We start from the raw sequence: 12,478 nt of genomic DNA on the forward strand, positions 1-12,478 counted from the left end.
CCGGATTCTGACATTGCTCGTTCGGATATTTCTTAATACCTTTATTTTTTGGATGTGTGCGTATTGTGTTGTGTATTGTTAGACATAGAAACATAAACATTTCGCCGCACCGGCTAAATATGTGTTCTCGACCAATACAATTAGATTTGCATTGTAATGGGGCTGTGCTGTGCAAAGCAACATGCGGGATCAAACACTTTTAAAAGTGTCCTCCATTCTCTCTATCCGATAGGAAAGTCTGCTATTTATTCTTCCTCGTTATAAAGAGAACTAAACTGGACCGAGATGTCGAAGAGGCCATTGGCCTTGTGACGTCAGAACGGGCTAGGTGACGTGGCACCGGGAACATCATTAGCAGCTACTCCTCGGCAAGCACGCGCTCTTTACCGGGCAGCAACCGAGCCGGTCGAGACGACTTTTATTCCCCTCAGGGCTGGGCTGTACGATCGAGATAATGGCGTCAAATAACAGTCAGGTTGGAAAGTGGGAAGTCGTGAAAAAAAGCAAGAAACCGGGCACCGCCGGCAGCGGAGGGAAACATCTCGGGGAGAAGAAAACTGGACGGAAAGCTCTGAGCGAATCCAACGTGACGAGGACCGAGCAGTTTCGTAAGTTTACATGGCGAGCTGCTAGAGAAGGTTACGTTAGCCACCGCCGCTAACCAGCTACCGACATAACCACCACTTACTTATAACTGACGTTACAACTAAGCTGCTAATGTCATAATGTGTGTTTTGGGGTCCGGTTGTGTCTGCCACGTTGGCGGCTAACCTACCGGATGTTCGCTAATCCACTAGCTAGCATCAGCATATGGCTTAAGATAGCTAACGTACAGTCTGCTAATTAGCCAAACTGGAAGTTAGTTAGTTAGCTTGACTAGCCAAGTCAACTTAACGGGTTTGTCAGGTAGCCCCTCCAGCCCACTGGTTTGTCAGGTAGCCCCTCCAGCCCACTGGTTTGTCAGGTAGCTCCTCCAGCCCACTGGTTTGTCAGGTAGCCCCTCCAGCCCACTGGTTTGTCAGGTAGCCCTCTCCAGCCCACTGGTTTGTCAGGTAGCCCCTCCAGCCCACTGGTTTGTCAGGTAGCCTCCAGCCCACTGGTTTGTCAGGTAGCCCCTCCAGCCCACTGGTTTGTCAGGTAGCCCCTCCAGCCCACTGGTTTGTCAGGTAGCCCCTCCAGCCCACTGGTTTGTCAGGTAGCCCCTCCAGCCCACTGGTTTGTCAGGTAGCCCCTCCAGCCCACTGGTTTGTCAGGTAGCCCCTCCAGCCCACTGGTTTGTCAGGTAGCCCCTCCAGCCCACTGGTTTGTCAGGTAGCCCCTCCAGCCCACTGGTTTGTCAGGTAGCCCCTCCAGCCCACTGGTTTGTCAGGTAGCCCACCTCCAGCCCACTGGTTTGTCAGGTAGCCCCTCCAGCCCACTGGTTTGTCAGGTAGCCCCTCCAGCCCACTGGTTTGTCAGGTAGCCCCTCCAGCCCACTGGTTTTTGTCAGGTAGCCCCTCCAGCCCACTGGTTTGTCAGGTAGCCCCTCCAGCCCACTGGTTTGTCAGGTAGCCCCTCCAGCCCACTGGTTTGTCAGGTAGCCCCTCCAGCCCACTGGTTTGTCAGGTAGCCCCTCCAGCCCACTGGTTTGTCAGGTAGCTCCTCCAGCCCACTGGTTTGTCAGGTAGCCCCTCCAGCCCACTGGTTTGTCAGGTAGCCCCTCCAGCCCACTGGTTTGTCAGGTAGCCCCTCCAGCCCACTGGCCCCTCCAGCCCACTGGTTTGTCAGGTAGCCCCTCCAGCCCACTGGTTTGTCAGGTAGCCCTCCAGCCCACTGGTTTGTCAGGTAGCCCCTCCAGCTCACTGGTTTGTCAGGTAGCCCCTCCAGCCCACTGGTTTGTCAGGTAGCCCCTCCAGCCCACTGGTTTGTCAGGTAGCCCCTCCAGCCCACTGGTTTGTCAGGTAGCCCCTCCAGCCCACTGGTTTGTCAGGTAGCCCCTCCAGCCCACTGGTTTGTCAGGTAGCCCCTCCAGCCCACTGGTTTGTCAGGTAGCCCCTCCAGCCCACTGGTTTGTCAGGTCCAGCCCCTCCAGCCCACTGGTTTGTCAGGTAGCCCCTCCAGCCCACTGGTTTGTCAGGTAGCCCCTCCAGCCCACTGGTTTGTCAGGTAGCCCCTCCAGCCCACTGGTTTGTCAGGTAGCCCCTCCAGCCCACTGGTTTGTCAGGTAGCCCCTCCAGCCCACTGGTTTGTCAGGTAGCCCCTCCAGCCCACTGGTTTGTCAGGTAGCCCCTCCAGCCCACTGGTTTGTCAGGTAGCCCCTCCAGCCCACTGGTTTGTCAGGCCCTCCAGCCCCTCCAGCCCACTGGTTTGTCAGGTAGCCCCTCCAGCCCACTGGTTTGCCTCCAGCCCACTGGTTTGTCAGGTAGCCCCTCCAGCCCACTGGTTTGTCAGGTAGCCCCTCCAGCCCACTGGTTTGTCAGGTAGCCCCTCCAGCCCACTGGTTTGTCAGGTAGCCCCTCCAGCCCACTGGTTTGTCAGGTAGCCCCTCCAGCCCACTGGTTTGTCAGGTAGCCCCTCCAGCCCACTGGTTTGTCAGGTAGCCCCTCCAGCCCACTGGTTTGTCAGGTAGCTCCTCCAGCCCACTGGTTTGTCAGGTAGGTAGCCCCCTCCAGCCCACTGGTTTGTCAGGTAGCCCCCTCCAGCCCACTGGTTTGTCAGGTAGCCCCTCCAGCCCACTGGTTTGTCAGGTAGCCCCTCCAGCCCACTGGTTTGTCAGGTAGCCCCTCCAGCCCACTGGTTTGTCAGGTAGCCCCTCCAGCCCACTGGTTTGTCAGGTAGCCCCTCCAGCCCACTGGTTTGTCAGGTAGCCCCTCCAGCCCACTGGTTTGTCAGGTAGCCCCTCCAGCCCACTGGTTTGTCAGGTAGCCCCTCCAGCCCACTGGTTTGTCAGGTAGCCCCTCCAGCCCACTGGTTTGTCAGGTAGCCCTCCAGCCCACTGGTTTGTCAGGTAGCCCCTCCAGCCCACTGGTTTGTCAGGTAGCCCCTCCAGCCCACTGGTTTGTCAGGTAGCCCCTCCAGCCCACTGGTTTGTCAGGTAGCCCCTTGGTTTGTCAGGTAGCCCCTCCAGCCCACTGGTTTGTCAGGTAGCCCCTCCAGCCCACTGGTTTGTCAGGTAGCCCCTCCAGCCCACTGTCAGGTAGCTCCTCCAGCCCACTGGTTTGTCAGGTAGCCCCTCCAGCCCACTGGTTTGTCAGGTAGTCCCCTCCAGCCCACTGGTTTGTCAGGTAGCTCCTCCAGCCCACTGGTTTGTCAGGTAGCCCCTCCAGCCCACTGGTTTGTCAGGTAGCCCCTCCAGCCCACTGGTTTGTCAGGTAGCCCCTCCAGCCCACTGGTTTGTCAGGTAGCCCCTCCAGCCCACTGGTTTGTCAGGTAGCCCCTCCAGCCCACTGGTTTGTCAGGTAGCCCCTCCAGCCCACTGGTTTGTCAGGTAGCCCCTCCAGCCCACTGGTTTGTCAGGTAGCCCCTCCAGCCCACTGGTTTGTCAGGTAGCCCCTCCAGCCCACTGGTTTGTCAGGTAGCCCCTCCAGCCCACTGGTTTGTCAGGTAGCCCCTCCAGCCCACTGGTTTGTCAGGTAGCCCCTCCAGCCCACTGGTTTGTCAGGTAGCCCCTCCAGCCCACTGGTTTGTCAGGTAGCCCCTCCAGCCCACTGGTTTGTCAGGTAGCCCCTCCAGCCCACTGGTTTGTCAGGTAGCCCCTCCAGCCCACTGGTTTGTCAGGTAGCCCCTCCAGCCCACTGGTTTGTCAGGTAGCCCCTCCAGCCCACTGGTTTGTCAGGTAGCCCCTCCAGCCCACTGGTTTTGTCACTGGTTTGTCAGGTAGCCCTCCAGCCCACTGGTTTGTCCCCTCCAGCCCACTGGTTTGTCAGGTAGCCCCTCCAGCCCACTGGTTTGTCAGGTAGCCCCTCCAGCCCACTGGTTTGTCAGGTAGCCCCTCCAGCCCACTGGTTTGTCAGGTAGCCCCTCAATCCTGCCAGGCTAGTTGGCTAGCAGGGTTGTTGGCTTTGGCAAAGTCAGTCAATTTGAGCAGCGTAGCCTCGTCCTTGCCTGCCTTCGGGCCCCATATAGCCTTGAATGTTAGTTAGCCTGCTGCTAGACAGCAATGGAAATCACAAAGAAAGTAGGTTCTCCGTTCTTGTCTATAACATAGATTTCGCAGATCCCCTCAGAACCATACTCTCCCCCCTCGGAACCATACTCCCCCCCCCTCGGAACCATACTTCCCCCTCAGAACCATACTCCCCCCCTCGGAACTTTGCTACCCCATTGAAGTTTAAATGTAAAATGTTTAAGCTAAACCGATATTATACTTAAGTAGCCTAATGTTACTAATTAATACCTACATGGACCTACATGTTCTGTTTTTAAAGGACGAATTGGCTCCCTAAGCCATAACAGACAAATACTACATCTAAACATGAATCGATTCTCAATAGCGGTAACTTACGGTTCAAGAAAGATAAATTCCTCTACTTTCATATCACCCGTCTGTCTTCGGTTTACAAACATGTGTTTGTTAACGCAGATGGCTAATTGGCACAGGTCGTTCACTGTCTTCTGTCTGCTTTCGTAAACTAACGCAGAAATATGGCCTTGTGGGAACCCTATAAAGGTGTGTATAAATTTGACCTTTTTCTGTTTAGAAAAAAATATTTTTAGCTGATATGAAGTGTGTGTTTGGAACACAGAAGATTTGCAAGTAGAGATACTGGGGTGGATTGGAGCAACAAAAAAAACTATAGGGATGTGGTAGTTGGGTGGGCTATTTACAGATGTGCCGTGTACAGGTGCAATGATCAATAAGCTGCTCTGAAAGCTGATGCTTAAAGTTAGTGAGGGAGAAATGAGTCTCCAGCTTCAGTGATTTTTGCAATTTGTTCCAGTCATTGGCAGCAGAGAACTGGAAGGAAAGGCGGCCAAAGCAGGAATTGGTTTTGGGGGTGACCAGTGAAATATACCCGCTGGAGCACGTGCTACGGGTGGGTGTTGCTATGGTGACCGGTGAGCTGAGATAAGGCGGAGCTTTACGTAGCCAAGACTTATAGATGACCTGGAGCCAGTGAGTTTGGCGACTAATATGAAGCGAGGGTATACAGATGGGTAGTGTATGGGGCTTCAGTGACAAAACAGATGGCACTGTGATAGACTGCATCCAATTTGCTGAGTAGAGTATTAGAGGCTATTTTGTAAATGACATCACAGAAGTCAAGGATCGGTAGAATAGTCAGTTTTATGAGGGTATGTTTAGCAGCATGAGTGAAGGAGGCTTTGTTGCGAAATAGGAAGCCGATTCTAGATTTAATTTTGGATTGGAGATGCTTAATGTGAGTCTGGAAGGAGACACCTAGGTATTTGTAGTTGTCCACATATTCTAAGTCCAAACCGTCCAGAGTAGCGTTGCAAGACAGGCGGGCGGGGTGTGGGCATCGATCTGTTGATGAGCTTTCGTTTAGCATTTAGTTTTACTTGCGTTAAGAGCAGTTGGAGGCCACGGAAGGAGTGTTGTATGGCACTGGCAAGAGCAACATCATTGATGTATACAGAGAAGAGAGTCGGCCTGAGGTTGAACCCTGTGGCACCCCCATAGACTGCCAGAGGTCCGGACAACAGGCCCTCCGATTTGACACACTGAACTCTATCAGAGAAGTAGTTGGTAAACCAGGCAAGGCCATCATTTGAGAAACCAAGGCTGTCGAGTCTGCCAATAAGAATGTGGTGATTGACAGAGTCGAAAGCCTTGGCCAGGTCAATGAAGATTGCTGCACAGTATTGTCGGTTATGATATCGTTTCGGACCTTGAGCATGGCTGAGGTGCACTCTTGACCAGCTCTGAAACCAGATTGCAAAGTGGTGGAGGTACGGTGGGATTCGAAAGGGCCGGTAATCTGTTTGTTGGCTTTCGAAGACTTTATGAAGGCAGGGTAGGATGGATATAGATCTATAACAGTTTGGGTGTAGTGTCTCCCCCTTTGAAGAGGGGGATGACCACGGCAGCTTTCCAATCTGTAGGGATCTCAGATACGTAAGAGAGGTTGAACAGACTGGTAATAGGGTTTGCAACAATTGAGGCGGATAATTTTAGAAAGAGGGAGTCCAGATTGTCTAGCCCAGCTGATTTGTGGGGGTCCAGATTTTGCAGCTCTTTCAGAACATCAGCTATCTGGATTTGGGTGAAGGAGAAATGGGGGAGGCTTGGAAAAGTTGCTGTGGGGGGTGCAGAGCTGTTTGTAGGGGTAGCCAGGTGGAAAGCATGGCCAGCTGTAGATTAATGCTTATTGAAATGTATTACTTCCCAGGACGTTACTGAGGTTAGAGAATAACATAGTACCGAACAGGAGGATCCACATTTGTTTGAAAAATCTAGCCTTTGCTTTCCTAACTGCTTGTGTATATTGGTTCTTAACTTCCCTGAACAGGGCAGTCAGGTCTGGAGTGAACCGAGGGCTATATCTATTCCTGCTTCTGAAATGTTTGAATGGAGCATGCTTATTTAAGATGGTGAGGAAGGCACTTTTAAAGAATATCCAGGCATCATCTACTGACGGGATGAGGTCAATATCCCTCCAGGATATCCTGGCCAGGTCGATTAGAAAGGCCTGCTCACTGACAGTGATAAGGGGTGGTCGTTTGACTGCGGGTCCATAGCGGATGCAGGCAATGAGGTGAGATCCTGGTTGAAGACAGCAGAGGTGTATTTAGAGCGCAAGTTGGTCAGGATGATATCTATGAGGGTGCCTGTGTTTACGGATTTGGGTTTGGGTTTGTACCTGGTAGGTTCCATGACAATTTGGGTGAGATTGAGGGCATCAAGCTTAGATTGTAGGATGGCCGGGGTGTTAAGCATATCCCAGTTTAGGTCACCTAACAGAATGAACTCTGACGATAAATGGGGGGCAATTCATTCCCATATGGTGTCCAGGGCAGAGGGGGGTCTATATCAAGCGACAACAGTGAGAGACTTATTTCTGTAAAGGTGGAATTTTTAAAAGTAGAAGTTCGAACTGTTTGGGCACAGACCTGGATAGCTTCTCAGAATGCATCACATTTTATTGGTCACGTACACGTGGTTAGCAGATGTTATTGCAGTGTAGCAAATTGCTTGTGCTTCTAGTTCCAACAGTGCAGTAATGGCTAACAATTCCACAACTACCTAATACTCACAAATCTAAGTGAAGAGATGGAATAAGAGTATATGGATGAGCGATGACCGAGCAGCATAGGCAAGATGCAATAGATGGTATGAAATAGTGTATATACAGTGGGGCAAAAAAAGTATTTAGTCAGCCAAAAATTGTGCAAGTTCTCCCACTTAAAAGGATGAGAGGCCTGTAATTTTCATCATAGGTCCACTTCAACCATGACAGACAAAATGAGGGAAAAAAATCCAGAAAATCACATTGTAGGATTTTTAATGAATTTATTTGCAGATTATGGTGGAAAATAAGTATTTGGTCAATAACATAAGTTTATCTCAATACTTTGTTATATATCCTTTGTTGGCAATGACAGAGGTCAAATGTTTTCTGTAAGTCTTCTTCACATGGTTTTCACACACTGTTGCTGGTATTTTGGCCCATTCCTCCATGCAGATCTCCTCTAGAGCAGTGATGTTTTGGGGCTGTTGCTGGTATTTTGGCCCATTCCTCCATGCAGATCTCCTCTAGAGCAGTGATGTTTTGGGGCTGTTGCTGGTATTTTGGCCCATTCCTCCATGCAGATCTCCTCTAGAGCAGTGATGTTTTGGGGCTGTGCTGGGCAACACAGACTTTCAACTCCCTCCAAAGATTTTCTATGGGGTTGAGATCTGGAGACTGGCTAGGCCACTCCAGGACCTTGAAATGGTTCTTACGTTGCCCGGGCGGTGTGTTTGGGATCATTGTCATGCTGAAAGACCCAGCCACGTTTCGTCTTCAATGCCCTTGCTGATGGAAGGAGGTTTTCACTCAAAATCTCACAATACATGGCCCCATTCATTCTTTCCTTTACACGGATCAGTCGTCCTGGTCCCTTTGCAGAAAAACATCCCCAAAGCATGATGTTTCCACCCCCATGCGTCACAGTAGGTATGGTGTTCTTTGGATGCAACTCAGCATTCTTTGTAGTGACGACGTCTTCTCGTTGTCGCAGTGACGACGTCTTCTCGTTGTGAAAAATAGAAACACAAACTACAGGCTCCATGACATCAGCAACCTGGATGTCCAAAATAGCAGATCTGGTGGATTTTAACACCGATAAACCCCTCCGTTTTAAAAATGATTTCCGTATATGTCAATCTAGCAAACCAGGCAACAAAAGGGAACTTTCTAAACAATGTTTTGGTTTGGTTTTGGAGCAGCTCATGTTATAGACGGACACGTGCTACGTGCTACGTGGCAGACCAATCTCCTCTCCTCATGTCCAGCCCATCCATTATCTCAGCCAATCATGGAGAGCAGGAACGTTCCTGTCTTTCTCTGTGGCTTAACCAACTAGGATTGTAATTTCACAACTATTTTGTTTTTACAGATGGTATACAATTTATTAAGGCACAGTTCACATGTTACCGACGGTATTTCTGCCAACAAATGCCTCTCCTGTGAAGTAGTGACGCGCGACACAACGAATTTCCTGAAACGAGTCACTTGCATTCACCTTAATTGTGAATAGTGTCGTGTCTTTGGCTATGCCGGATTAAGTGATATGACATGCTATTCTATAAAATAATTTCTCCGTAATTAATATTACCTGATTGAGCTAATGTGTAAATGTAAATGTAATTAACTAGAGTCGGGGCACCACAAAATAATATTTATAGAGCTGTTATCTTCCGAATAAACTCTTAAAGAGCGAGTAATATTTTACATCAATAGCAGTCAATAATAATCGGCATCTTAATTCAGTCTCATCTGAAAGTTGTAAATTCTTAGTTATCTGCACAAACCCTGGCTCACAAGTTGAATCAGCAATACAAAATTGGGTTTATTTATTTACTAAATACCTAACTAATTACACACACATAATTAAATCATAACTTGATTACAAATGATGTCATAAAGGAAAACGTCCCTAGCGGGTAGAACAGATATGGGACCACCCATACGTAGAATGTATGCACACATGACTGTAAGTCGCTTTGGATAAAAGCGTCTGCTAAATGGCATATATTATTATTATTATTATATGAGCTTGTTACACAAAAGAAAAGCGTAGCGTAGCATTTAGCGTAGCATTTAGCGTAGCATTTAGCGTAGCATTTAGCGTAGCATTTAGCGTTAGCATTTAGCGTTAGCATTTAGCGTTAGCATTTAGCGTTAGCATTCAGCAGGCAACATTTTCACAAAAAACAGAAAAGCATTCAAATAAAATAATTTACCTTTGAAGAACTTCAGACGTTTTCAATGAGGAGACTCTAAGTTAGATAGCAAATGTTCAGTTTTTACAAAAAGATTATTTGTGTTGACAAATCGCTCCGTTTTCTTCATCACTTTTGGGTAAAAAAAAAACGAAAATTAAGTCATTAAAATGCGAACTTTTTTTCCAAATTAACTCCATAATATCGACAGAAACATGGCAAACCGATGTTTAGAATCAATCCTCAAGGTGTTTTTCACATATCTATCGACGATAAATCCATCGTGGCAGTTGACTTTCTCTTCTGAAGAAATGGAACGGCGCATGGACCTAAAGATTACGCAACAATTTCGACACAGGACACCGGGCGGACACCTGGGAAATGTAGTCTCTTATGGTCAGTCTTCCAATGATATGCCTACAAATACGTCACAATGCTGCAGACACCTTGGAGAAACGACACAAAGGGCAGGCTCATTCCTGGCGCATTGACAGCCATATAAGGAGACATTGGAACACAGTGCCTTCAGAATCTGGGGCATTTCCTGTATGAAACGTCATCTTGGTTTCACCTGTAGCATTAGTTCTGGGGCACTCACAGACAATATCTTTGCAGTTTTGGAAACGTCAGAGCTTTTTCTTTCCAAAGCTGTCAATTACATGCATAGTCGGGCATCTTTTCATGACAAAATATCTTGTTTAAAACGGGAACGTTTTTTTTATCCCAAAATTAAAAGAGCGCCCCCTATCTCGAAGTTAACCAAGGGTTTTGCAAATGTAACATCAGGAGGGTAGAGAGAGGGAAAAGGGGGGAAGAGGTATTTATTACTGTCATAAACCAACCCCCAAATGTAACATCAGGAGGGTAGAGAGAGGAAAAAGGGGGGAAGAGGTATTTATTACTGTCATAAACCTAACCCCAGGTAGCGTCATGACAGTAGGCTTACAGTACATTTTGGTTTATCAAGAGATTTACCATTCAAATAAATTCTTACCTCTCTGTTTTTACTACGTAAGAGTCAAATTGTAATTGATGCAGCAATGCATACATGACTGTTTCAGAAAAATTGACCCTAAAACATTTAAAATGTATTGATCTTGAACTCAAAAGATGCCCAACGATTGAACAGAGCAGTAGCTGAGTTTGTCAAGTGACGGCCAGACCTCCTTCTTCTTTGCCTTGTTATCGAGTGTCGTGAACCTGGTATCGAAGTCAACATTCTGTTTTTATTTTTGACATTTTTTATTTATTTACAAGGACATTAAGTTGAGAAATTTAGGAGCACAGCCAAATTATTTGAAGAGTACTTATGATAAGAAACGACAAAGTTTATGGGTAAAACATTTTGCGTTCCATGCTCAATCAATTACAATGTACCCTTAAATATGAGTCATTTAGGTGAGATAAATGTTCAGCTGCCCCTTTAAGAGTTGGGCTGTTAGTATTGTAATGGTGGGATTGGCATGTCTGTCTGTGAGGGATGAGATTCTCCGGGTCTCTTCACTAGCAGTTGAGCAAGTGTAAAACAACCTGGCGTGTGAAGATAATGTAAATATCCAAGGAACATAAGGACAGTCACACTTTTTAGTAGACTTTCTGTAAAATTAGACTTCTATGCCTGTGCTTCTAAAAATGTATCTTTCAGCACGTCACTCAGAGCGCACAGCTCCTCAGACACGGTTGCTTTGAAGGGTGGGAGATGTGGGATTCCTTGTTTATGTGATTTGGTCGACGCACTGGAGACCTCTGCCTTGTATCTTGAAAACACTAATCTGTACATGGTCAAACTAAGCTTTACACTGATCTGACTGACTGGAGGGAGGCAGATCGAGGCAGCCTGAAGGAGTCTCCGTCTCATTTTCAACATCCATCTGTCTTCTCTCCATCTGTCTTCTCCATCTCTTCTCTCCATCTGTCATTTCTCTCTCATCTGTCTTTCTCTCTCTCTCTCCATCTGTCTTTCTCTCTCTCTTCTCTCCATCTGTCTTCTCTCCATCTGTCTTTTCTCTTCTCTCCATCTGTCTTTCTCTCTCTTCTCTCATCTGTCTTTCTCTCTCTCTTCTCTCCATCTGTCTCTTCTCTCCATCTGTCTTCTCCCTTCTTCTCTCCATCTGTCTTCTCTCCATCTCTTCTCTCCATCTGTCTTCTCTCTCTCTTCTCTCCATCTGTTTCTCTCTCTCTTCTCTCCATCTGTCTTTTCTCTCTCTCTCTTCTCTCCATCTGTCTTTTCTCTCCATCTGTCTTTCTCTCTCCCTTCTCTCCATCTGTCTTTCTCTCTCCCTTCTCTCCATCTGTCTTTCTCTCTCTCTTCTCTCCATCTCTTTCTCTCTCTCTTCTCTCCATCTGTCTTTCTCTCTCTCTCTTCTCTCCATCTGTCTTTCTCTCTCTCTCTTCTCTCCATTTCTCTCTCTCTCTCTGACCTGTTGTTGCAGCTCCCCTGGTGACATCGGGGACATTGTTCGAGGCTTTTGAGAAGATGGGGAAGAAGCATAACAAGGAGCAGGTTCCTCCAGCCGAGCCCAGCAACAAGAAGCCTTCAGCGGGCAAACAGAAGGCCAAGCTTCCCCCTGCCTCTACACAGACACACAACACACACAAGAACCTGGAGGATGCATTCAAAGCTGTGAGCCACACACACACACACACACACACACACACACACACACACACACACACACACACACACACACACACACACACATACACACCATCAACGTATATTACAACTTACGCACATGTCTGCAACACACACACACACACACACACACACACACACACACGCACATATACACCATCAACTTACACACACACGCACACGCACACACACACGTATATACACCATCAACTTACACACACACACACACACACACACACACACACACGGAGGAGTAACTGTATATACACCAATACACACTAGGTACACACAAAGTCTCATTAAATAATCTCACGGAGGAGTGACTTTTGCACAAAATCATAAATAATCTCACTGTTTTGCACAACATCATAAGCTTGTTTCCATACTGTTTCAGTGTCATGGTGCTCCAGGACTCAGTCTCAGGTATAGGGTCATTTATACAAATGTATTGATATTAGAGGTCTTCATGGGTCCAC

At 47.9% G+C, this 12,478-nt stretch overlaps 1 protein-coding gene across 50 annotated transcripts in view; it reads left to right on the forward strand.

Annotated features, from left to right (window-relative positions):
• Positions 1–312: 312 nt before the first annotated feature.
• Positions 313–12,478, forward strand: part of tmem214 (transmembrane protein 214) — a 76,156-nt gene continuing 63,990 nt past the window's right edge. For 49 of the 50 annotated variants that reach the window (XM_052507972.1, XM_052507980.1, XM_052507985.1 and 46 more), the window contains exons 1-2: positions 313–608; positions 11,800–11,990. In XM_052507972.1, coding sequence (XP_052363932.1) covers positions 455–608; positions 11,800–11,990 — 345 coding nt within the window. In that variant the 5' untranslated portion in view covers positions 313–454. The remainder of the gene's footprint in view (positions 609–11,799; positions 11,991–12,478) is intronic. The other variant, XM_052507992.1, reaches the window with a different exon arrangement.

The sequence above is a fragment of the Oncorhynchus keta genome, unplaced genomic scaffold (assembly GCF_023373465.1).
Source record: "Oncorhynchus keta strain PuntledgeMale-10-30-2019 unplaced genomic scaffold, Oket_V2 Un_contig_3299_pilon_pilon, whole genome shotgun sequence".
Taxonomy (NCBI): Eukaryota; Metazoa; Chordata; class Actinopteri; order Salmoniformes; family Salmonidae; genus Oncorhynchus; species Oncorhynchus keta.